We start from the raw sequence: 27,241 nt of genomic DNA, 5'->3' as shown, positions 1-27,241 counted from the left end.
AGTCCATTGGTACTGCAATATTACCAAGTTCACACATTCTGCAGTATCTTGTGCTACATATAATGGAGACCAAAAATTTGGAGGATAAAGTAGGGAAAGATCAAGACCCACTTCCTCCTAATGCTGAAGCTGCTGCCACTAGTCATGACATAGACGATGAAATGCCATCAACGTCGTCTTCCAAGCCCGATGCCCAATCTCGTAGTACCGGGCATGTAAAATCCAAAAAGCCCAAGTTAAGAAAAAGTAGCAAAAAGAGAAACTTAAAATCATCTGAGGAGAAACGTAAAGTTGCCAATATGCCATTTACGACACGGAGTGGCAAGGAACGGCTTAGGCCCTGGCCCGTGTTCATGACTAGTGGTTCAGCTTCACCCACGGATCTTAGCCCTCCTCCTCCTCCCCCCCCCTACAAAAAATTGAAGAGAGTTATGCTGTCAGCAACAAAACAGCAAACAACTCTGCCTTCTAAAGAGAAATTATCACAAATCCACAAGGCGAGTCCAAGGATGTTGGTGGTTGTCAAGCCTGACCTTCCCATCACTGTACGGGAAGAGGTGGCTCGGGAGGAGGCTATTGATGATGTAGCTGGCGCTGTGGAGGAACTTGATGATGAGGATGGTGATGTGGTTATTGTAAATGAGGCACCAGGGGGGGAAACAGCTGATGTCCATGGGATGAAAAAGCCCATCGTCATGCCTGGTCAGAAGACCAAAAAATGCACCTCTTCGGTCTGGAGTTATTTTTATCCAAATCCAGACAACCAATGTATGGCCATATGTAGCTTATGTAAAGCTCAAATAAGCAGGGGTAAGGATCTTGCCCACCTAGGAACATCCTCCCTTATACGTCACCTGAATAACCTTCATAGTTCAGTGGTTAGTTCAGGAACTGGGGCTAGGACCCTCATCGGTACAGGGACACCTAAATCCCGTGGTCCAGTTGGATACACACCAGCAACACCCTCCTCGTCAACTTCCTCCACAATCTCCATCAGATTCAGTCCTGCAGCCCAAGTCAGCAGCCAGACTGAGTCCTCCTCAATACGGGATTCATCCGAGGAATCCTGCAGCGGTACGCCTACTACTGCCACTGCTGCTGTTGCTGCTGTTAGTCGGTCATCTTCCCAGAGGGGAAGTCGTAAGACCGCTAAGTCTTTCACAAAACAATTGACCGTCCAACAGTCGTTTGCCATGACCACAAAATACGATAGTAGTCACCCTATTGCAAAGCGTATAACTGCGGCTGTAACTGCAATGTTGGTGTTAGACGTGCGCCCGGTGTCCGCCATCAGTGGAGTGGGATTTAGAGGGTTGATGGAGGTATTGTGTCCCCGGTACCAAATCCCCTCGAGATTCCACTTCACTAGGCAGGCGATACCAAAAATGTACAGAGAAGTACGATCAAGTGTCCTCAGTGCTCCTTCAAAAATGCGGTTGTACCCACTGTCCACTTAACCACGGACATGTGGACAAGTGGTTCTGGGCAAACGAAGGACTATATGACTGTGACAGCCCACTGGGTAGATGCATCCCCTTCCGCAGCAACAGCAACAGCTGCATCAGTAGCAGCATCTACAAAATGGCTGCTCATGCAAAGGCAGGCAACATTGTGTATTACAGGCTTTAATAAGAGGCACAACGCTGACAACATATTAGAGAAAATGAGGGAAATTATCTCCCAGTGGCTTACCCCACTTAGACTCTCATGGGGATTTGTGGTGTCAGACAATGCCAGTAACATTGTGTGGCATTAAATATGGGCAATTTCCAGCACGTCCCATGTTTTGCCCACACCATTAATTTGGTGGTGCAGCATTACCTCAAGAGTGACAGGGGTGTGCAGGAGATGCTTGCGGTGGCGCGCAAAATTGCTGGACACTTTCGGCATTCAGCCAGTGCCTACCGCAGACTAGAGGCACATCAAAAAAGCATGAACCTGCCCTGCCATCACCTCAAACAAGAGGTTGTGACGCGCTGGAACTCCACCCTCTATATGCTGCAGAGGATGGAGGAGCAGCAAAAGGCCATTCAGGCCTACACAGCCACCTACGACATAGGCAAAGGAGTGGGGATGCGCCTCAGTCAAGCGCAGTGGAGACTGATTTCCGTGTTGTGCAAGGTTCTGCAGCCATTTGAACTTGCCACACGAGAAGTCAGTTCCGACACTGCCAGCTTGAGTCAGGTCATTCCCCTGATCAGGCTGTTGCAGAAGCAGCTGGAGAAAGTGAGGGAGGAGCTGGTAAGCCATTGCGATTACACCAAGCATGTAGCTCTTGTGGATGTAGCCCTTCGTACGCTTTGCCAGGATCCGAGGGTGGTCACTCTTTTAAAGTCAGAGGAATACATTCTGGCCACCGTGCTCGATCCTCGGTTTAAAGCGTATGTTGTGTCTCTGTTTCCGGCGGACACAAGTCTACAGCGGTGCAAAGACCTGCTGGTCAGGAGATTGTCCTCTGAAGAGGACCGTGACATGCCAACAGCTCCACCCTCATTTTCTTCCACATCTATGGCTGCGAGGAAAAAGCTCAGTTTTCCCAAAAGAGGCACTGGCGGGGATGCTGATAACATCTGGTCCGGACTGAAGGACCTGCCAACCATTGCAGACATGTCTACTCTCGCTGCATTGGATGCTGTGACAATAGAAAAAATTGTGGATGATTACTTTGCTGACACCATCCAAGTAGACATGTCAGACAGTCCATATTGTTACTGGCAGGAAAAAAAGGCAGTTTGGAAGCCCCTGTACAAACTGGCTCTATTTTACCTGAGTTGTCCCCCCTCCAGTGTGTACTCGGAAAGAGTTTTTAGTGCAGCGGGGAACCTTGTCAGTGAGCGACGAAGGAGGTTGCTTCCTCACAACGTTGAAAAAATGATGTTTATAAAAATGAATAATCAATTCCTCAATGAAGTACAGCACTGCCCTCCAGATACTACAGAGGGACCTGTGGTTGTGGAGTCCAGCGGGGACGAATTGATAATGTGTGATGAGGAGGAAGTACACACTGTAGGGGGAGAGGAATCAGAGGTTGAGGATGAGGACGACATCTTGCCTCAGTAGAGCCTGTTTAGTCTGTACAGGGAGAGATGAATAGCTTTTTTGGTGTGGGGGCCCAAACAAACCAATCATTTCAGCCAAAGTTGTTTGGTAGGCCCTGTCGCTGAAATGATTGGTTTGTTAAAGTGTGCATGTCCTATTTAAACAACATAAGGGTGGGTGTGAGGGCCCAAGGACAATTCCATCTTGGACCTTTTTTTTTTGCATTATATGACCAATCAACAGTCGTTTGCCATGTTCAAAAAGTAAAACCAAATTTAAAAAAATTCAAGAAATTAAACCAAAAGTAAAATGCCGTGTCATAATTTAAAACAAGAGGTATTGACGTGCTCTAAAACTACTGTATTGTTGTTTATATTTTATAAACACTACACTTGAAAGCTTGAGTCTTTCAATAAAAAAGTAACTGTCCATTGCACGAATATTTGCAACAGGGACAATTTTAGGGTTAAGAAAGTCAACTAATAACACTTCGACGCTGTCTGTCTTTATAAACACTACACTTGGAAGTTGGAGGAGGTATTGTGGCCCCAGCACCAAATTTACTACCGGGGCCACTCCACTGTGCAGTCCATATTTAGGTGTATCAGATATTAAACAACGGTGACAGTTGATGCCCAATTTTTTAATTATATTGTGGCCTCGGTACCAAATTGTGTACCGGGGCCACCACACTACGCAGTCCAGATACTTGTTTGGTGGAATTCAGACCAGTTGAGGGTTTTATTATTATTATATTGTGTGGACCACTCTATCTATACCACACTACAACTCTATATACCACTCTATTTCATACTTTAATTCTATTTAATACTTTAATTCTATTTCATACTTTAATTCTATTTCATACTTTAATTCTATTACTAATTACCACAAAGAGGAACAAAATAAACCAATTTTACCAAAAGTATAATATGACTTAGACTTACAAACACTACACTTGAAAGATCGTGCCTTTAAATGAAAAAGTCAGTCTTCATTGCACGACTATGTGCAACAGGGACAGTTTTTTGGGTTTACAAAGTCAAACAATAACACTTTGACCCTGTCTGTCTGGGATCTCAATGACGAATTGTCTGTACCATGTTTGGAGGAGGTATTGTGGCCCCGGTACCAAATTGTGTACCGGGGCCACCACACTACGCAGTCAAGATAGATAGATGCGTATCATAGATAAAGTACATTCAGTGGTGTGGGGCAAATTGAAAAATATTCAAAATGCACTGACATTATCAAAAACAAGAGGTTGTCACACGCTAAAACTCCAACATGTATATGATGGAGAGGATGGAGGAGCAGCCGTATGTGTAGTGTAATGCAGACCTGTTGAAGGTTTTTTATATATTTTATTGTGGTGCCCAGTGCCCACTCCTCTACGCAGTCCAGGTACATTTATTGGTGCGATTCATAAAAGTTCAGGGTTTTTAAGATATTGTGGTGACCCACTCCTCTACGCAGTCCAGGTACATTTATTGGTGCGATTCATAAAAGTTCAGGGTTTTTAAGATATTGTGGTGACCCACTCCTCTACGCAGTCCAGGTACATTTATTGGTGCGATTCATAAAAGTTCAGGGTTTTTAAGATATTGTGGTGACCCACTCCTCTACGCAGTCCAGGTACATTTATTGGTGCGATTCATAAAAGTTCAGGGTTTTTAAGATATTGTGGTGACCCACTCCTCTACGCAGTCCAGGTACATTTATTGGTGCGATTCATAAAAGTTCAGGGTTTTTAAGATATTGTGGTGACCCACTCCTCTACGCAGTCCAGGTACATTTATTGGTGCGATTCATAAAAGTTCAGGGTTTTTAATATATATTGTGGTGACCCACTCCTCTACGCAGTCCAGGTACATTTATTGGTGCGATTCATAAAAGTTCAGGGTTTTTAATATATATTGTGGTGACCCACTCCTCTACGCAGTCCAGGTACATTTATTGGTGCGATTCATAAAAGTTCTGGGTTTTTAAGATATTGTGGTGACCCACTCCTCTACGCAGTCCAGGTACATTTATTGGTGCGAATCATAAAAGTTCAGGGTTTTTAATATATATTGTGGTGACCCACTCCTCTACGCAGTCCAGGTACATTTATTGGTGCGATTCATAAAAGTTCAGGGTTTTTAAGATATTGTGGTGACCCACTCCTCTACGCAGTCCAGGTACATTTATTGGTGCGATTCATAAAAGTTCAGGGTTTTTAATATATATTGTGGTGACCCACTCCTCTACGCAGTCCAGGTACATTTATTGGTGCGATTCATAAAAGTTCAGCATTTTTAATATATATTGTGGTGACCCACTCCTCTATGCAGTCCAGAAAGATACCTTGTTGCAACGTTTTGGACTAATAACTATATTGTGAGGTGTTCAGAATACACTGTAAATTAGTGGAAATGCTTGTTATTGAATGTTATTGAGGTTAATAATAGCCTAGGAGTGAAAATAAGCCCAAAAACTTGATTTTTAAACTTTTTATGTTTTTTTTGCAAAAAAATCCGAATCCAAAACCTTAAATCCGAACCGAGACCTTTCGTCAAGTGTTTTGCGAGACAAATCCGAACCTCAAAAATAACGAAAATCCGGATCCAAAACACAAAACACGAGACCTCAAAAGTCGCCAGTGCACATCCCTAGTTTAAATTAAGTAAATACAAAATAGCTGTAGGTATAGTCACAGTTCTGACGGCATGAGATACTGGTAGCTACTGACTGCTGCGATGTAACAGTTAATTTCTAAATCAAACTTTACATACTTTTGATCAAGCTGGTAGGTCCTGCCTTTACGGAGAACACATACTTCACTTATACCAAAACAATTACAACTCACAATAAAACTACTACTGAGACTTGCAGAATAGCTGTCTGGAATTGCATGCATATGAAATAACTGTGTACCACAAAATTCCCTCCCTTTGTTGCTCTAAGTGTGTGGTTTATTGCTTATAAAAATATACAAGTTGGATAAATTCTGGAGCTTTTGGAACTCTGCGGCTCAAGAGAATAATGGAAACATACTGAAAATGAAGTCCTTGGACTAATGTATTATTTCAGAATTCTGCTAGTAATCCTTTCATTCTCTTTCCAAAACTACACAAAGCCATTTATTTATCCAAATAACTAGCGCTTGTCCATGTTTCATGAAGTACAGCCAAGTGTAAATGGAACGAAATATTAGAGAACAAAGCATTTCAGTGACTTTATAAGATCTCCAGTGACAATATTACCGTAGGATAATGGAACTAGCACAGAAGCCATCACGTATGAAAAGGGGTCACTGAACTTGGAAAGGCTCTTAGAGGTCAAGTTCTGATTGTTTCTTTGATCCATAAATCTATTCATAGACTGTCAAATAAACTGTAAAATACTTTGCTCACAAAGGCTATATAATGGGAGCCTTTATAAAAAAACAACAGAACACGAATGTCAAACAAATTATTATATTGAAACGTGCAATGTACCTTAACACCCAAGAGCAATTTCCTAACAGGTTGTTAAAGATGATGCCAACTTTGGGACAACCACTTGTTAAGCAACTTCCCTCCTATATATAAATTTGGTAAGGGGTTTCTCCCTTGTTATCTGACTGAGCCCTTTGTGACTACGGAGAGCAGAGTTCATTCAGCGGTTTTGGAGGACAGAAGTGGGTGATGCAAATCTACTAGGCGGGGAATGAGTTAACAAATACAAAGCCACTTGGATGAACAAGAGCCTGGGCCATGCAATCACATGACCTGGAATTCCACAAGATAAAGTTCGGATTTCTTTAAAGAAGACCTCTCGCATGTGATTTCCTCCCTTCATGCAGCGAACTTTACACATCTTTCTTTGCTGCCATTGACTTCTTAACATACCAGGGAAATGATGCAGAATATAGTAAAGTGGAGTACATGCTCCAGGAATCTGCAAACCAATAACTTTAGAGGGAATTAAACTTGCTGAATACTCATTTAATTCATAGAAATTCACAATTGTGGAGGGCAGCACATACTACAAATGTGGCTCTTTATGTACATTATTATTGTTATTATTTTCTTGGATTTTTCCTTTAGTTTATTTGTTGCAAGCTCTCCTCTACTCTCATTCTGTGTGCTGACGAGTCTTTTTCCAGGAGAAGATGGAAAGAATATTTTATTCATCTGCCATAGCTATATAATTATCAATTATAAAAATGTTAATACAATATCCAACTTTAGGACTACCCTTGTAAAATTCTACCTTTTAATCTCCCTCCTAAAATGCTACTTGTTCCACACTCATTACACTAATTTTGGCAGTATGGGGACATAGTAACTCTATTGCTGGTGTCACTTTGCATGTTTGGCGATATCTACTAGATGAATATTTGTGTATGTATATAAATAAACAAAAGCAGTATCATTGGAAGCACAAGACTACCAAATCACCAGCACCTCCCCTTCCCTCCCCTCCTGAGTAGTGCTGTTTTGTGGGGGAGATCGAGGCTTCCTGGCTACCAGTGAGCTATGTAATATCCACATAAAGTCACTCTCTTTACCCTATGTCAAATAACTCCAGCAAAACAAAATATTTTGGCATGTGGGTGCAATTTGAGGTGTAGGAGTGAACCCTGCCCATATTTAGTTAAGAAAAAGCTGATCTATCTTGTTCCTCCCATCAGAAGATTTTCACCCCCTGTTGGTGCTGCCACCTAGAGGTGCAGGTCCGCGCACTTACTGTCTAAAGAAAAAAAAAAGAAAAAAAAACTACATATTTTTATTTATCTTAGAATTTTCAGTGGGTCTCCCTTGAACAGTAATACCAAAAGATATATCACAAAAATGACTTCATATTATCCCAAACTATGGTTTCAAAGTAGAACACATTTCGGCTCTTCAATGCTACATGTTAGGTGCTATACTAAAACAAACAATTGGGTACATCTGCAGTTTCCCACAGAGATGTTTAACATCACTTGTGCAGTTATGCTGCACTTGTTTTCTTACTGCTATCCCTGTGGTTTTTTGTACTATAGTGATTATGTAATATGAAAACTACGTCCACAATTCTCAGCTGTGTGTTTTCTAATACTGAGTAAGTGGGGTAAGCAAAAGCCAAGAGAATGCTGCTGAAACACTAATTCAGCTCGGGATAGTGCAGGAGGAAACTAATGGAAAACAGGAGCATGTAGCTGTGAATTAGGTGAAATAGGTCTGGTTGGAAAGTATATACAGCAGGAGATTAATGCTTCAAAAGATTATGACAATCAAGATGACTGAGCAAACAGGTTTTTCTAGGCACCATAAATAGGCTAAAGGTGTGTCAGAAACAGGAGTGCCAGCATGATGTAATATAACTATTACACCTGTTAGGAGTGACCTGATGTTTGACAGGTCAGTGTAAGATTCGGGCACACACGCTGAGCCTGGTAATATTATGAAAAGGCAGTAGAATATTAGAATTTCATATAGCAGTAATTGGATTAGACACCCCTCTTAAATATTATTTTATAGTTATTCTAAATATTTCCATAAACTATATGTACACATATTTCACACTCACTTTGTCTAAACATAGATATCTTCAAACCATGTAAAAGTTAATAGTGTGATATAGTATGTAACAACAACTTATAAATTAATTATAAAATTGTTTTTACATACTGTATTACTTTACTCACAGATCATAACAGCAGGTGGTTGGGATAACAGATGCTTATCCACCATCCCAATAACCTTTTTTCACATTTGCCAGTGTTGTCTAATATGGCTATTAAGAGTTCCACCAAAACGCATAGTTATTAAGAACTGGGGGTAAATGTATGAAGCTCCGGGTTCTTCAACACCTGCGAGTTCGGCGTCTTCAGCGCTTAAATTTAAAGCAGCGCCGGTTTAAATTTAAGCACTGAAGACGCCGAACTCGCGGGTGTTGAAGAACCCGGAGCTTCATACATTTACCCCCTGGTGTTATTCCACCACTATGTATTCATTTCATACTTATTCCAACACAACAATTATTCAACACACAATGGTCCCAGTCTCTAGACCCCTCTGCTACTTTATATAACTGTGTTATACTTCCCACCTGAGTCCATATGAAGCATACCTATCCAAAATGTGTGTGTGAGCAACAGGAAAGTACCAGCCAATGGCCAAATTATTGTAAATATTTGACAGCGCCAGCAATAAATCTGATCCTCATACTGGGGTATACCATTATTTAACGCCGCAAAGTAATGAAATCATTTGTGTTTTAAACAGTTTTCACTTTTTCAGTATGGTGGCCATTCCAGGAAAAAAAAAACCCTAAAAAACTACTTTAGCGGTTTTATTTTTATGAGTTAAGTAAGCTCCTTCCTAAAGACACTGTCTGTTATGCGCACAATCACGTGGGAGGCGGAGACTGATAGTTCCACTAGAATAGATACAATCTCCACATTTGTCAATACGGAGGGCATGGTTTAATTAGAACAAAATAAATAAATAAAATCAATAAATACAGTTGTATCTGATAAAACATTAACAGTTGAATGGCTATTTTTCCAGTAAGAAAAGTTGTCAAATGATGATAACTATTTTTAAATGCTACTTAACTTGATTCGGATTTTATACCAGATTAGTGGTGACAAATATCTGAGGCTTTCTGCAAGTACTGTAATCTTAGAAACACAATACCGGCAGTGCGCACAGCAGCACAGCCCAACAAAGAGAAGGCTACAGATGGTACTTATGTCATGATGCCAATAAAAAGAACATTTCTTGAAAAAGTAAACTATTTATATATAGCTAAATCTTCTCAAATACTGAAAATAGATGTATTGCCCAAATCGAATGTTTAATATGTTGAGTAAAATTCATAAAAAAAAAACAAAAACAAAAAAACAAAAAAAACAACAACAACTTGGCTTTGCTTCTAGAAAAGGGTGTTGTCATTATATCTGTTGGTCATGGAAACTTGCCCTGTGCTGTGCTTCAGGCAGCACATTCTGCGGACCCAAGAAAAAGGCGAAGTCATTGACTAAAAGCCCTCTATAAATAGCTACATACTTAAAAAGGAAGAGCTAGCATGATAAATAGTATGTCATTTATGAGTTTTCTTCTAACAGAATAAATGAAATCAATGAGAAAGTTCACTTAACAGCAGATCCTTAAAGGTGATCCAATTATAATGGATTGTCTATATGCAGACTAATTGGAACAGATTTTAGAACTCCTAACTGCATTAACTTTGCAATCTAAATATGCACATTTTTGCAATGCAAAGTGCTTTGGAAATCAATTTTGATCATCGCAAAAATATAACGAACTTCCATTAATGTCAGTTATTGAAATATGGGTCTAGGAGCTCCAAAAGACCGTTTGTTAAAAAAACATCTATTATAGGTTATGTCAGCTAGTTTATATTGTGTTGTTATTTCACATGCGACATATTGAAAAACTAATTGCTTAACGCAGTGGTTCCCAAACTGTGTGCCACAGCGATCTCAGGGGTCACATGGCCACATGGTAAGCAAGCCGGGGGACTAATTGGTTATTATTTTGGTTTAAGGGTACCTTAAAAAAAATATGGAGACCCTAAGGATGCCTCGATCTGAGAAAGTTTGGGATCCACTGGTTTAACAGGTGATAATATACCATCTGTTTATTTGTCTTTGTATATATCCAGATCTATACGAGTGCATTTATGTTTAAAAAAAGTTATGAGAATTGAAATGTATATTTATATACGATTACTAATGTTAAATAAAAAGAATTGTTTTTTAATTTACCCACAGATCATGAGATACAGTATATACTACTACTGTAGTGACTCCGGAGCACTGTTGAATCTTGTATATGTAATCAAATTACAACCCTCACAGTTCTAAATGGTTTTGATTGGATAGTCTTCATTAGCAAACCTCTCATTCATTAAGCCACGTCCTCTCCTACTAGTACGCTTCTATAAATAAGGCCATTGAAATTTTTTGTGACATTATTAAAACATATGGGCCCATTCGCAGATATCCTTAGATGTGGGTCTAACTATTTGTTCTTTGAAGTTATGTTGGGAATTTTTAACGTGGCGGAATAAGCTTATCATTCAAAATACCTGAAATTCTCAATTTCATTGTTACTGAGAATAATAATTCTGTCTGAATTAGCAACATTACAGTCTTGTACAGATCATTATGCCTCTATAGTTCTAAAAGGCAACTAAATTGATGCATTGTTTGAGATGATGAAACATTGTATAAACAATATAATCATCATGTTCTTCCTCTGCTTTCACTGTTTATTTTGGAGACTTTGATAAAGGATGAAAGAAAAAAAACAAACAAACTCACACTAGGTCAGTTTCTGTTCATTTAAATTGTTCTATTGGTTGTTTGTGCAGTCCCACTTAATAGCTATTTATATAGGCAACATGAAGTTGTGGACAACTGTGCAAACTTGTCGGAAGCGCGGTGGCTAAGTGGTTAGCACTTCTGCCTTACAGTACTGGGATCATAAGTTCAATTCCCGGCCATGGCCTTATCTGTGAGGAGTTTGTACGTTCTCCCCGTGTTTGCGTGGGTTTCCTCCGGGTGCTCCGGTTTCCTCTCACACTCCAAAAACATATTGGTAGGTTAATTGGCTGCTAATAAATTGACCCTAGTCTGTGTGTCTGTCTCTGTTGTGTGTTAGGGAATTTAGAATGTAAGCCCCAATAGGGCAGGGACTGATGTGAGCGAGTTCTCTGTACAGCGCTGCGGAATTAGTGGCGCTATATAAATAAAGGGTAATAATAATAATACTAATAAAACTTGGGTTATTATAAATTGTCAGACCCTTAAACCTTTCCTTGAACACCCTTAACCCAGATTACTCAAGATTTTCACCTTTATTAGCTCCTTTCTCCTTAGAGCTAGATGTGCTCACTGGTACTTTGTTGCCCCAAGACTTGAGCACAGTCATTGGTGCTTATTATTCAGGTAGGAAGAATTTAGACAGAATGCAAAGTAAAAGAACCAGATTAGTCGTGGCAGTATAAAATAATTAGCACGCACAGGCGAGGTTAGGAACAGAGCAAAGATCAGAGCTTACAGAGTTACATCAATGTTACTACACTGAATAACAACGGCATGCAGAGCACCCAGGTAAGATAAGCGTAATCTAGAATGGGCAAAGTGTACATGTGTGAACAACTATTTATATGCACTGTGCGCCGATCCCTGTTAACACATGGATTAAGCTAAGGGCCATGATAAACATACATGTCTGACAACTCCTGTGCATACACTCAGACACTGGACCCACAACAGTAAAACCACCAGCCTAATATTATGTAGGTCCCCTTTGTGCCACAAAATTGGTTTTGACTCGTTGAGGCATGGACTTCACAAGACCCTCTGAAGGTGTCCTGTGGTATCTGGCACCAAGATGATGGCAGCAGATCCTTTAAGTCCTGTAAGTTGCGAGCTGGGGCCTCCGTGCCTCGGACTTGTTTTTCCAGCACATCTTACAGATGCTCAATCAGATTGAGATCTGGGGGAATTTGGAGGCCAAGTCAACACCTTAATCTCTTTGTCATGTTCCTCAAACCATTCCTGAACAATTTTTTCAGTGTGCTGAAAGAGGCCACTGCCATCAAGGTATACCGTTGCCATGAAGGGGTGTACTTGTTCTGCAACAACGTTTAGGTTGGTGGTACGTGTCAAAGTAACATCCACATGAATGCCAGGACCCAATGTTTCCCAGTACATCACAATGCCTCTGTAGTCTTTCCTTCTTCCTGCAGTGCATCCTGGTGCCATCTCTTCCCTAGGTAAGTGTAGCACATACTGTCCACATCATGTAAAAGAAAACGTGACTCATCAGACCAGGCCACCTTCTTCCATTGCTCCATGGTCCAGTTCTGGCAATCACATGACTATTGTAGGACCTTTCAGTGGTGGACAAGGACCATATCAGAGGGAACATTATGTTTTTCAGCAATTTGTGCTACAGTAGCTCTTCTGTGGGATTGGACCAGATGGGCTAGTCTTTATTCCCCATGTGCATCAATAAGCCTTGTGCGCCCATGACCCTGTCCCTCCTTGGATCACTTTTGGTAGGTACTAAGCACTGCATGCCGGGAACACCCCACAAGACCTGGTATTTTGGCGATGCTGTGACCCAGAAGTCTAGGCATCACCTTGTCACATCCTTACTCTTGTCCATTTTTCCTGCTTCCAACAAATCAACTTAAAGAACTGACTGTTCACTTGTTGCCTAATATATCACACCCCTTGACAGGTGTCATTGTAACAAGATAATCAATGTTATTCACTTCACTTGTCAGTGGTTTTATTTTTGTGGCAGAGAGATTAATATAATATTATATATATATATATATATATATATATATATATATATATATATATATATATATATATATATATATATATATTTATTAGGTTTTTTTTGCCCATGATACTGGGTGCCAGTGATACTTGTGAGATACATTTGTGGAGCCTATGGAAAAATATTTCATTGAACACTGGGTGGACCATGGTTGCCTCTTGCTGTACAATCTTGTGTGTGTGTTCCATCCATTATTCAAATGTATAAAAGCTTCCTCATTTACTTTCCAAGATTATTCATTTGGAAATATAGAAATATTACACAACAACATAGTGGGTTGCACCTCAATAATGATTGATGGCAGTAAGTTATTATTTCTGCATGTATTGTTTTCACAAATAACATCTCATAATGATACCTGAAGTGCTACATTAGCAAATGAATGAGGACACATTTACAAGCTGCTTGTACCACACGAGCTGCTTTACACAGGGAGAAGCTCCGGCAAAACAATGTTGGAGTTCTACTTTTGCTTTGCCATTCTGTGCTATATTTGTAAATTCATATTTCACCGAATTTATAGTCTTTGAATAAAGCTGAGACAATGATGGGCAATTCATTCTGCTTGGTGCGGTTGGGGTAGAATAGAGAACACTCAAAGCTAAATTCCATCAGCAACACATTCAAAAATTGGAACAGTTTTTAGAGTTTTGCTCATTCCAACCTTTAACCCTACAGAGACGTTGTTTACTGGAGATGCTTTTCACTTATTAGGCCATGTACTCAGGGTATTTAAAAACTCACAAAACCTTCTATGTTGAGCCAGCTTTTAACAGAGCATTTAAAGAATGTTCTCAAAGCTTCCCTGCAGCATAGTGTACCAAGTAGCGAGCTTTAACACTTGTGAATGATGCAGGCAACATGAATATTGATACAAAAGGGAATGCTTGTCGGAAAGTGTGTGTTTACAAATCCATTATATTATTTTTTGAACTACTGGCGTTTAGCAAGTTTTAAGAAAATAAATGTCAGCATGTGCACTTCATGCCTCATAAATTAAATAATTTTTGAGTAAATGATATATGAGCACACATCTTAGTGTTTACCCCCTAAGCAACATAATCTGACATAACTCTAATCAAGCATTCAGATTATGCTCTCTCTGCTTAGACCTTTGAGACCTGATACAAAACTACTCCTGGTTGGCGTCACAAAAGTTGCTGTGTGGAGTAAATCACACAGATCTCTTTTTGAACTAAAGTTGTAGCAAAATTTAGGAACATCTTTCAGCAATACAATAGAGTTGCTGATAATCTGGGCATACAGCCTATTTTAATAAGAAGCAACCATTCACATGGGTGCCTAAACTATAGCTCTAAGTTTGGCTACCCACAGATGTTTGAAATAAGGCCAGCAGCACCACATGTTAAATGCCATCGCTGTTGGCATGAGGTGGTAACTAGCGCATGCGGTGGTGGGTGTGGAGGCGTTCAACAGAGCACACTAAAGAGCAGGCAGTGCCCAATAGAGGGTACCATGTCGCTGCTCCCAGCTACAGGTAAAAGCGCAAAGGAGGTCAAAACAAGAGGTTCCATCCTCATACCAGTTTACGTGCTTTTATTAATGTTAAAAACGTTGCAAGTACATGTCCTAATCAGTGTGAACAGCACATTGTAGCACAAGAGATTTGCAACTTGTAACTGCTTCAAAAGTCTTCAACGTGCACAAAACATCCGAGTACTTTTACTATCCTTATTATGCATTACTTAACACACGAAAGGCATTTATAGACAACAAATTAATTCCAATGGGGCAGCTCACATCTTTACTCTGCATTCAGGATTTCAGAAAGAAGCATGCTCAATCATCTCGCAACAGGTTTCTTCATTCATTCATTCAATTGAGTGTAGTCCTACTTAACGCACAAAAACAACCTGCACATTGACATGTATGTCAATGACTGTATTAGATCGCACAAGATGACTATTCTGCTTTCTACTGAGCGCTACATCTTTTACAATGACTAAAAACTTACAGCGCACCCGTCATATACCCACAGAGAAGAACGATGTGCTGCAGGCTTAACCAATATTCATGACAATGCAGTCTATCAATCAACTAGTTAATTGATAAGTGCTATTCCCATATATATTGGTTCAGTCTGCAACATGTATGAAGAATGTGTATATATGCCATGTGTATGAACTTAGGGCTGCCAGACTGGACATGTAATACCAGCCATACAGGGAATACACCTGCTGCATTGGTCCATAACAACTAGTTCAGGTACATAGTAAAAGCTGCAGACAGGCACCTGAAATGATTGCAATGCAACCATGTACAATGTGTACTCCATATATATCTAATATTATATGTGTATTATGTAGCTCCATATGTGTATGTATATCAGTTGGTGGATGTGACAATTGTCTTTGCAGGTTTGATGACCATCATCATATCTCAATCACATTTGTGGTGGGTACAGTAAGCTAGAATGTATTCCACCAACATTGCCATTTATAAGATTACAATGCCCAGTGTTATTCTGCAGGGAGTTGTAGTCCATTAACAGCAGGAGAGTTACTGAAAGTTTCAGTTATTAGAAATGACCTGTGACCCTGGTCTATGAAACTGTGGCTCGTCAGCACTGCAATGTTTTACATAGAGCAATACATATACCCAACTACAAGGCAGAGAAATTCATGTAGCAAAAGAGAACAGCAGTAAATTGTAGACTACAAGCTCCATCATCCTGGAGTAATCTCAAGGATCGTCAGAATGGCAGGATATCTGTGTTAAACATACAAGCCCGTAAGACCTCAACTTTTAAACAGCACAAGAAAGGTTAAATTCAAAACTCTGCTTACTATTGCTGGCTGTGGATAATGGGAGGGAAAATGTAAGAACACCTCAAGAAATGCAAATAGTCTTCTGCAGGCAAAGTTATGTCTATTTTTACCATAAAGCTGTCCAGTATAAAAATCTGAGTTGTCAACAAACATTTTGCAGAATAATCCAATGTTGACCAATTCTACATGTGCTTCTCCAACAATACAGCAGCACACACATGTCATTTACCAAGTTGTTTTAGAACGTGTTGTACTGCAGATCCTTTCCTGCAGGACAACAGGTTACAAGTACTCCATGTATTTCAGAGTACATGTATTTCAGAGTAGTTGGAAATAATTCCTTACCGTGATCTCTGGATTTCAAAGGCACTTCCACCCTGTATTTGGTCGATGCAGCTGAAGACTGGGGCAGCTGAAGTCCTACAAAAAGCAGCTGGTAGGATGGCAGAGGTGATAGAGTTCAAGCGGCCTCTGCTACCTGCACATATAGGCTGGACAGGGACCCCGCTCCCTGGTACTTGAACACTGCTGGCAAATGCATCCTCCTCCTCATATTCACTTAGCTGTTGCTTTTTTACCTGCATCACTTGCTCCATTAGCTCCTGTCTCAGACTTAGAGAACAGGGTAGTGGTCCTGATAGAGAGGTCTTGCTGTGCTGTGCATGGAGATGCTTTTGAGGAGTTGCAGCTAATATTGTATTAAGTGGTGTATTATGCAATGCTTCCCTGTCTTCGAGCTTGCCTACCGCACATGCAGTGCCATCCCTTGCTACCCCATTAGCCTGCAGTGGTCGCCCATCCAGGGAGATGTTGGTGAGGAAGGAAAGGGCAGCCTGTCTCCTGCGAAGATTCATATGCTGCTGTCTCCTAATGTGATCCAGGCTATATGAACTTGGAGACTGCATAGAGCCTGTTATCATCCCATTGATACTGCATTTACTGCTAGTGGCAGTGGCCATAGTATGTGTTTGAAAAAAATCAGCGAAGGCTGCAAGTCTGCTTCATAGCAGCAATGCACAAGAATACACACTAAAGAACAGCTCACACACAGCAGTAGCAGCAGCAGCAAGGCAATGCTTGTTATTGCTAGGTCAGGGCGGGATCACAGATGACATGCTTCCTCTCCTCCCCTCCCCTGTTTATGTCTACTGCACGTGTGCAATAATGGGATGGATCTCCCCAATTTACTGCTAACTGCTGCCTGTTTACATATCAACTACTCCCCCTTCTGGGTATTCCAGTTATTACATTGTTAAAATACAGCTGAATATAGTGATATAGAATTGCTGCAATACATATCCTCTAGTACATTTGTGGTCTCATTCTCATCAACAAATTCAGTTTTACTACCTTTTATTTTTCTTGCAGGACAAAATAAAAAAGTTTATTTTAGAGGGAAATGTCAGCTTACAATGCAAATAACATTCTTGTCAGAGAGATGGTGACGTGGTACATATATTATTCCATGGGAAAAAATTATATATAAAAAGCTGACCCTGTACAACTGAAGGAATTATCTCAAATGAGTCACATAGGCCAATAACCAAAAACCGCAGATCTCAGATATCATTTATTTAAAAGTTAACTTTTACCATACCTTGTTCTAAAAACAAAACAAATTGAAAAAAAGTGCTAGTGGAGGAAATTCAGGGCGACAAACAGTTTAGAGCACCCCCCCCCCCCCCCATTCTCCTCCAGCCAGGAGACTGCTCAGCACAGGGCTGAATTCCCTAGGGAGATGGGGTCTGCAAAAAAAATACAGGCCCAATCCCTATGGGTACCCTGCACCATGCGGACACCGCCAGGGCTCTTCACATACTCCTGGGTGGTGGGTGTGGGGTAATAAATGGTCAATTACAGCCGTAGCCTTGCCAGCCTAGTGCTGGATGGAGGAAAATTGAGGGGACAAAGAGCGTGGAGTCCCTCCTACTTTCCTCCAACCAGCCCTAGGCTTAGCCAGCCGGGGATGGTGGTACTGTAGCAAGGGAACACACAGTGTGGGGTCCCACTGCCATGATGCACGATACAGACTTTTAATCCAACTTGATGTTGGCAATCACAATGTTGGGGAAATTTACATACCGGCATTTAGCCAGTCAGCATTTTCATGTCGGCAGAATAAGAGTTGGTATTTCAACCGTCGGCAATATGACCACCGGCCTAAGTCACAATCAGTCCCGGATAATACTGTTAAATGTAGATTAGACATGATGGGAAGGTATAAGGGTTCTAACACACACACACACACACACACACACACACACACACACACACCCTGATTCAAAAGATTATACTTTGTACATACTCCCCATAACAGATGGCCGGACAGCGAAAAAAAACAAAACCTACACATGCTACAATAATAATTTTGAGTTGTGCTCTAATTGTGCACAAACACCTAGTGGTTCTTATATTCAGTATTATCAGAACCCACACACGCTTCCCATACATCAAGCCAAAGGGGAGGGCGTCTTAAAAAAAACCCAAAACACAGGCATTGATTGCGGCAACAAACTCCAGGGTCTTTTGGAAGTGTTTTTGCCATTAGTCTATTCTGTTGCACTGGATCTTAGTTTGCAGATGATGATTCCACCACTTTCACAAGTGGATGTTTCTGGGACTCCAGTGACTCAGTCAACACCACCTTCGGCATAGACAAATATGTCAGAAGATAAAGCCCAGAAAGAGATGGAAATTACTGGCACTGTCAACTTTATAGCTAGATCAGAGTAATACTTGTTTCCAAAAAGTGTTATGTGCAGTACCACATTTGTTACTTTGCATCAAATAGAATTTTTGCTACAGGAGGCTTCACCTCTGAGAACTGATGGTGGTAGGTGTAAGCCATCCAGAGATTTGACAGAAACAATTTTTATCACATTGGTGTGGAGCAGTCAAGTAATCTGGCACAAGAACCTAAGGAGTGAGGACTTTAGATATCTCTTCATCGTTTAACATGGAAGACGCAGCTTGAGTTGGTTCAATGGACTCTCTGGATGTTCTCTCCCATGTCTTGCTCTAAAGAATTAAACAGAGTAGAGGGGAAGAAGACACATTCTATTGGTCTTTCCTCTTCTGAGAAAGAACAACAAAAAGATTTCCAGTCAGTAATGACTCGGGCAATGATTCACCCCTATCTCAGGTTTCCATTTGTTTGAACGGAAAACCATCAGACCTGGAACATATCTTGTTTGGAAAAAAATGTAAAATGTAAATACTAAAAAAACAGACAAGTTCCTCTGCAATATAATTGCTTATGGCCTCTAAGACAACACTGATTCAGTCTGCGACTAGAGCCATGTTGATGACAGGACAAACCTTTAATTAACGAATATGTGCCTTACCAAGTTTAAAACAATAAGTCACATGTATTCATAAAAAATCCAACCTTCCGAGGATGGGTGAAATGACATAGCACTTGGCAACTCTCCTAGTTGCAGTTCGTGATGCTTTCAAATAAAGCAAAAGCCGAGCAGTACAGGACTCGTTTCCACAAATGAAAAGCTGCTCAAAGAACAAGATATTTGTAATAGGTGCCCCGTTCTCGCTGGCGCGGCTAAGAGATGTCTCTGGGAAAATAGTCACTCAGATAGTTAGGACTAGATCCAATAGCGAGGCCCTCCTGGTGCCGCTGTGCAGTCCGATACTTGAAGGCACACTAGTCATTCAATAATGTAAACCCAAGGGATCGCTTACCCGGTAGTTGATAGTTCATAAGGGTGCCGATCCTCAGTGGGTATTCCGGGTGTAGAGGACTCTGTAATCCAGGGAGATGGACGCGGCCGCATCTACTTCGCGCATGCGCACTTCGCGATTTCGGGTTTCCGTTCTCGGACCGTTCTCGCGAGCACAGCGGGATAGAAGTTCCTTTGGTAATGCAATCGTCAATGTCCGTTTCCTACGCGTTTCGCTGAGTTACGGCTTCGTCAGGGATGGATGCATTTAGATTAAAGAGTCATCTTATTTATAGAGGTTCCTTATCTCTTAGATAATCTGTGATAGGTCGCTCCGATACAGAGGCTGGTGTTTGAAAGGCCAGTCATGTTTCATATCGGGTGCTGATTCTCTTTGCATATATCCATTTATTCAGGATAGTGACACCATAAACAAAAAATGAATAAAAGTTCTATAAAACACAAAATTTGACTTCTACTTTTGTTCCACACATGGTGTATAAAGCATACTATTCATGCATATAAGTTTGATATTTTGCACATCGAGAATTTGTTCCTATTTTTGTAATGCCACCTAATATGACTCTTCAGTTGGTATCCTAAACCCCAAATTTTCTTTAAATTGGTGCCGCTGGTAGCACCAAAACACACTATCTTTTCCCCTTTTGGTTGATCACTTTTCAAGCACTGTTGAACATGTATAATAGTGGATTCCTAGATATAGTCTGGCTTCTAAAAAGCCCCCTAGGGATCATTTCATTTCTCATTGTGTCAGAGACGTGTCCCATATGGGTCCGCTTACGTGTAACCAGATGTGTGTTCCTACACTTGGAAGGCATCATGAAATTGATATCCTAATTAATTCTTGCATAGAGTGTATGAGGGGAAATTTACAGAAATTTTGCCAGTTCAAAATCTATGTTAAGACCATGGGGGGTCAGTGTTTTAGCTATATATATCCATTTGGTCTCTTCTCTGGATAGGCATTCAATATAGTCTCCACCCCTCCATAGTGGTAGTACTTTGCATATTCTCATGAAATTTAGAAGTGAGGGATCTTTGTTGTGATATTTACGAAAGTGGTCCGAGACACTATGTGCCTCGAACCCTTTCTTTATATTTCTGAGATGTTCTGAGATACATGTGTGTAAGTTCCTGGTGGTCCTACCAATGTACTGTTTTTTGCCTGGGCATTCTAACAGATATATGACCCCCTTGCTGTCACAGGTAAGTTTACTCATTTACCCCACAGGTTTAGTGTTTAAACACTTAACACCACATTGCCTCTTGATATTCAGATTAATAGAAGAAGTCGCGATGACAGTAAACTGTAGTGCCGGTCCATCGGTGATCTGCACAGTCGGTTTAAAGGTAAGTCTATTAATATTTACATCGGTTTTTACCACTTTCATTTTCTTTATTTGTAGGTCAAGTGGGTGTCAGGTTTTCTGCAATCGAAAAACCGTACCCAACCCCTCCACAGATAGATTCAAGTTTGTCTGTTACGACACCTGGCTCTGGGTAGGACTGAAACCAATTTGATTGAAAATAGAGCGTAAAGTTTGGACACACACATGCCCCCTCCCACAGGTCCACTGAACACAACAGACCCAGACATAATAATTACTACAGAAGAGTCACATCTAGGGTAGGGAGCCTTTACATATTCAAAAACAAAAGGCATTTGATCTTAAGGTGACAAGGTCAGCGTTCTAGGGCTCTGGGCAGTAACATTCATCTTAGAGCAGTAATAGCCAGCAGGCGGCCTTTTGGGCCTTCTCCTATGGCCCCCAGCTCCCTAGAACATTATTGTCAGATATGTGTGTGATAGCATGTAACACTTGTTTATTTTACATTAAAATGCATGAAGATATTTTAATTTATTACTGTGATTAAAGATAATTTGGGGACATTTTTAAGGTAGAGATTTATCTGGTTGTTCATCACTGCCTGAGATGCTCCACTGCCTTTCAAAGCTGTACCTCACTTCATCCTAATAAAGATGGACAATAGAGTGGCGGTATCCTACATAGCCCATAGAGTGCAAGCCTGCGGGCATGGCCTACTTACCTCTCTGTCAGTATGTATTACCCAGAATTGTTTTATTACTGTGACATTATATAAATAAATGTTGATGAGGACAACGAGGTTGGGGGGTATGGGGGTACACGTTCTCGCAAACTATGCCCTAGACCTATGGCATTGGGCTCACTTCTGAGGGATTCCATTGAGAGCAACCTACGTCTCAAAGTATCAAACTAGTAGACACTGAAACCACTGAGGGGCTCACTTAGAGTTTGCCTCTTTTTGTGAGTGCAATATCTGTTATATTATATGAAGTTATGGTCGTCTATTCACATTACTTAATATTTCCATTGGACTGAGTCAGGAAAGAAGATTCCTATTTGATCTTTAAAGGGGAAAACGATGTTTGTTTTTACATTTAATATGTATTTTTATTTAATTATGTTCTATATGATAAAAACAACTATTAATACAATTATTAATAACTATTAGACATTGTTCTCTTTTGTGGCAGGGCACCTAATTGGATTCATTTACAGAGCACAACTAAGGTAATGAGACCTTATCATTTGTTACCAACACTCTCCAATAGAGCAGGAGACAAATAAGCCCAAGAGACATTAAAAACCTGGGGGTAAATTTATAAAGTTGTGGGTTTGAGAAAGTGAAGATGTTGTCTATAGCAACCAATCAGATTCTAGTTGTCACTTTGTAGAATGTACTAAATAAATGAGAACTACAATCTGATTGGTTGCTGTAGGCAACATTTCCACTTTTTGAAACCCACAGCTTGATAAACTTACCCACTGGAGTGGATTCCACACCCCTATTCTATAGTTGTACGACATGCCATTCCTATTTATTTAATTTGAGGTTTGCACATTATAGAGTCCTGCAAGCTCTGTTTTCTAAAGAACACCAAAAAATATGCCCCATAGAATCTGTCTGCCCAGTATGGGAAACACCACTTTTTCCCTTTTAAATTATTTTCAGGAATATCCCCCATTAAAGCACCTATCCAGGCACAGATGCCATTTAGGATTTAAACATGATCAATTTTGTCCTTTTCCCAGCTTGGTACATTCATATGTTTGTTGCCCCAATGTTCTGGTTCATCTTGGTCACTTTTTTGACATCTGGGAGTGATCAGCAAATCAGTCACTGCTGGAGATATACCCCCTCCCTAATCCTACTAGAGGTCTTTCTGAGGTAGGCCCTCACCTGTCCAGCTTCACATTGCTGGTGATCGTGTTTACATGCTAGACTCCAAGTCCTGTACCTTCTGCTCCAGTTGGTGCCTTCTGGCTCCTGATCCCTGGCTCACTGGGTGTTACGATCTGAAAATGAAAGGCCTGTAATATTCCCAATTACCTGGCAGACCAGGGGCGCGGAGTCTAACGAGTTCCCCGGTGTTCATCAAGAAACTCCGCAAGGCGGGATGGACTTCGCTGCCAGGAACTCGCAGGTCGCTGCACCCTGAACTGTCTCAGGAAGTAACACAGGTCTCAAGGAATATAAATCGTCCCAGAAGAGCAATACAGGGGTGATGATAATGGTGGAGTCAAATGTATAAATGCACACGGATAAAAGGCTGACAGGATCTAGTACAATAAGTAAGCAAGGGTACTGACCAGTTAGGATCGGGTACTCAGACAAAGCATAGTCAGCCAAGCCAAGTTCGGTATTACTATTATCATTTATTTGTTAGGCGCCACAAGGTTTCCGCAGCGCCGCACACAGTACAAAGAGTAGACTATACAGGGTGAAACCGTACAGAACAATAAACAAAAAGTACCAATACTTCAGAAACTCCAGGCATGCTACGACGGAGCAGAAGAATAGGTGAGGAGACAGGAGGGAAAAGGGCCCTGCTCATGCGAGCTTACATTCTAAGGGTACACAGATGATCCAATAAAGCATAGTCAGCCAAGCCAAGTTCGGTACATAGGTGATCCAGTAGCGTAGTCAGACAATCCAGGAACGGTACACAGGTGATTCAGCAAATACACAACTCACAGAGAGCGGGGCACCCAGAGGATACAGGAGTCAGACGCTGGCAACCAAGTTGCACTGACACAGAGCAAGTGTCAGTGTCGAGTTATATATAGGAGATTCAAATAGCCCGGCTCAGCAGCCAAGTCATGTGACCCGCTACCCAGAAGTGCCGATCACGGTAGCGAGGGACAGCGTTGGAACGGGGAACAGGCAAGAGCGTTACAGAGAGCTACACTGGGGATTTGCTAGATGTGTTTTGGGAATGTCCAGTAATAAAACCCCTAGGGGCACAAGTAGTAAACTTAATCTGACAAGTAACTGGGTCTGACTGTTAGGAACCTCTCCAGCTGGCACAACACAACCCGGAATCTACTCTGCCAATCAGGTGTTCACTGGAGCCCCTGATGGTGGGGACAGACTGGGCCGCAGACTGACAGAGGGTCGTGAAGTGTGTACCGGCTGGGGAGAACCCAGGCAAGAGGAGTGAGGTCCACGCAGAGGTCAAAGGCCGGCAGCAGACAACAGTATCGGTGAACAAGCTGAGGTCAGGGGTCACAGGCGGATAGCAGAAACGGTAAACAGGCCAGAGATCAGGGTCACAGGAAACACAAGCGAAGTCCAATTCAATGCCAAGGGTCATACACGGGAAATCAGTAGTGGTATCAGGATACAGGAACAGGAACAAGCAGGTCAGCAGACTGGAGCACAGGAGCTATAACCGGCAAGGAGGTAGCAGACCTCATTGCCTTAAATAGTAACCCAAGACCACTCTTATAACCCGCGGTTCCTCCACTGCAACAGGAAGTGCACCTGCCCTTGCACTCTTTTGGAATCCAGGATCCTTTGGACCACATATCTCCATTCAAACTTCTCCCAGGCACACTTGAAGATTGGCTCGGATACAGTACCGGCTTCAACAATGAACAATGAAATGTGTTGGGGATCCTTAACGAAACCGGAATTTTTAACCTGAATGCTACAGAATTAACCTTCTTGATAATGGAGAATGGCCCGATGAACTTAGGGCCCAACTTTTTGCAAGGCTGTCTGAGCTTGATATTTTTTGTAGAGAGCCATACTTTCTGGCCCACCTTGAGAGAGCAGATGGTACGGTGGCGATCAGAATTTTTTTTTGCAGCAAATGAAGCTCGTCTCAAAGATGAGTGTACCTTCGTTCAGATAAGTCTGAGGTCCCTGGCAGTGGAGCGGATCTCCTGGATACCAGCAGATTTGAGTGAGTATAAGGAGTTGGATCTGGGGTGAAAGCCATAATTGCAAAAAAACGGAGAGACTTTGGTGGATATGTGGCACGAGTTATTACAAGCAAATTCCACCCAGGGTAACAAGGAGGACCAGTTATCATGGAATTCTGATGTGTAACATCTTAAAAATTGCTCTAAGGCCTGGTTAACCCTTTCGGTTTGCCCATTTGACTGAGGGTGGTATGCAGATGACAAGCTGATTTTAATTCCGAGTAGGGTACAGAAAGATTTCCAGAATTGTGCAATGAATTGTGATCCACGATCAGAAACGATATCAGAAGGAAGTCCATGGAGACGGAAAATATGTTGTATGAAGAGAATGGCTAGATTTCGAGCAGTAGGAAGCCGGGTTAATGGAATGAAATGTGCCATTTTGCTGAAGCGGTCTACCACGACCCAAATGGTATTGTGACCTGCAGAAGGTGGTAAATCAACGATAAAATCCATGGACAAATGTGTCCAAGGCTTTGCAGGAGCGGCCAACGGAACCAACTTACCTACCGGGCGAGTCCTGGGAACTTTGTTCCTGGCACAAACTTCACAAGACAAGACGTGACTCTTGACGTCGGCAGACAGTGATGGCCACCATACAGTGCGGGAAAGGATTTCCAATGTTTTGAAGACTCCAGGGTGTCCCGCAGACTGACTATTGTGTGCTTCAGTAAGGACTGCCTTTCTTAGATGAACAGGCACAAACAAACATCCTACCGGAGTATTATCAGGAGCTAACCTCTGGAACCTTTGTAAGGTACAGCTCAAATCTTGAGTTAATCCGGCATGGATCATAGACACAGGAACAATAGGTTCTGGGCTAGTGACCGGAGCATGATGTGCCAGGAAACTTCTGGACAGGGCGCCCGCTTGAATATTTTTAGAACCAGGACGATAGGTGATAAAGTTAAACCGAGTGAAGAACAGCGACCAACGAGCCTGTCTGGTGTGCAGCGCCTTCCAACCAGTGTCGCCTTTCCTCAAAGGCCCATTTAATTGCCAGCAATTCTCGGTTTCCCACGTCATAGTTGGTTTCCGCTGAGGAGAACGGACGGGAAAAAAAGGCACATGGATGTAAGCGTTGGGTCTGGGGATCTTTTTGTGACAAGATGGCGCCAGCACCGACGTCAGAGGCATCTACCTCAAGAATAAATGGTACCTTAGGATCCGGATGTCTGAGGACCTGAGCAGACACAAAAGCTTTCTTCAGGGTTTCGAATGCAGTCATTGCCTGTTGTGACCAAACAGCTGGATCACTTCCTTTGCGGGTCAAGGTGACGATAGAAGCCACGATATCCGCGAAACCGCCAATAAATCTAATGTAATAATTGGCAAATCCCAGGAATCTCTGGACCGCCTTGAGGTTATTCGGTTGTACCCAAACCAGGATTGCCTGGACCTTGGTTGGGTCCATGGAGAAACCATCTGAGGAGATTACATAGCCCAAGAAGGATACCTTCTGGACCTCGAACTCGCATTTCTCGAGTTAAGCGTAGAGGTGATGTTCCCGCAATTTCTGTAGGACTTGTCTGACATGACCCTGGTGCACAGACAATGATTTTGAATATATGAGGATGTCATCTAAGTAGACAACAAAGTGTCCCAGGAACTCACGTAACACCTCATTAATCAAATTCTGGAATACAGCAGGAGCATTACTAAGGCCAAACGGCATGACCAGATATTCATAGTGGCCCGAGAGCGTGTTGAATGCAGTCTTCCACTCATCACCTGCTCTAATATGTATGAGATTATAGGCACCACGAAGATCAATTTTTGTGAAGATAGTTGCCCCTCTTAGTTGATCAAAAAGTACGGAGATGAGAGGAAGGGGATAGGTGTTCTTAACCGTAATAAGGTTCAGCTCTCGATAATCAATACATAGTCTGAGTCCGCCGTCCTTCTTGGATACAAAGAAGCACCCGGCTCCTACTGGGGACTTGGATGGCCTGATGAAGCCTTTCTCCAAGTTTTCGTCAATATACTCTTGCATAGATTTGGTCTCTGGACCGGAGAGAGAGTACAAGCATCCCTTGGGTAATTTGGAGCCCGGAATGAGCTCAATGGCGCAGTCAAAATCCCGGTGCGGTGGTAGAGTGTCAGCAGCGTTTTTGGAGAAAACATCC

At 41.7% G+C, this 27,241-nt stretch overlaps 1 protein-coding gene across 2 annotated transcripts in view; it reads right to left on the bottom strand.

Annotated features, from left to right (window-relative positions):
* Positions 1–27,241, bottom strand: part of CABLES1 (Cdk5 and Abl enzyme substrate 1) — an 87,579-nt gene that overhangs the window by 46,805 nt on the left and 13,533 nt on the right. Inside the window, exon 1 of one of the 2 annotated variants that reach the window (XM_075213417.1) lies at positions 16,514–17,249. The exons of the other annotated variant lie outside the window; for it this stretch is intronic. Within the exon in view, the coding sequence (XP_075069518.1) occupies positions 16,514–17,127 (614 nt within the window). The 5' untranslated portion in view covers positions 17,128–17,249. Of the gene's footprint in view, positions 1–16,513; positions 17,250–27,241 lie in introns of those variants that run through there. 2 annotated transcript variants of the gene reach the window in all.

The sequence above is a fragment of the Mixophyes fleayi genome, chromosome 5 (genome assembly GCF_038048845.1).
Source record: "Mixophyes fleayi isolate aMixFle1 chromosome 5, aMixFle1.hap1, whole genome shotgun sequence".
NCBI classification, from domain to species: domain Eukaryota; kingdom Metazoa; phylum Chordata; class Amphibia; order Anura; family Limnodynastidae; genus Mixophyes; species Mixophyes fleayi.
The sequence above is the reverse complement of the archived record's forward strand: the minus strand, read 5'-3'. Positions and strand labels throughout refer to the sequence as shown.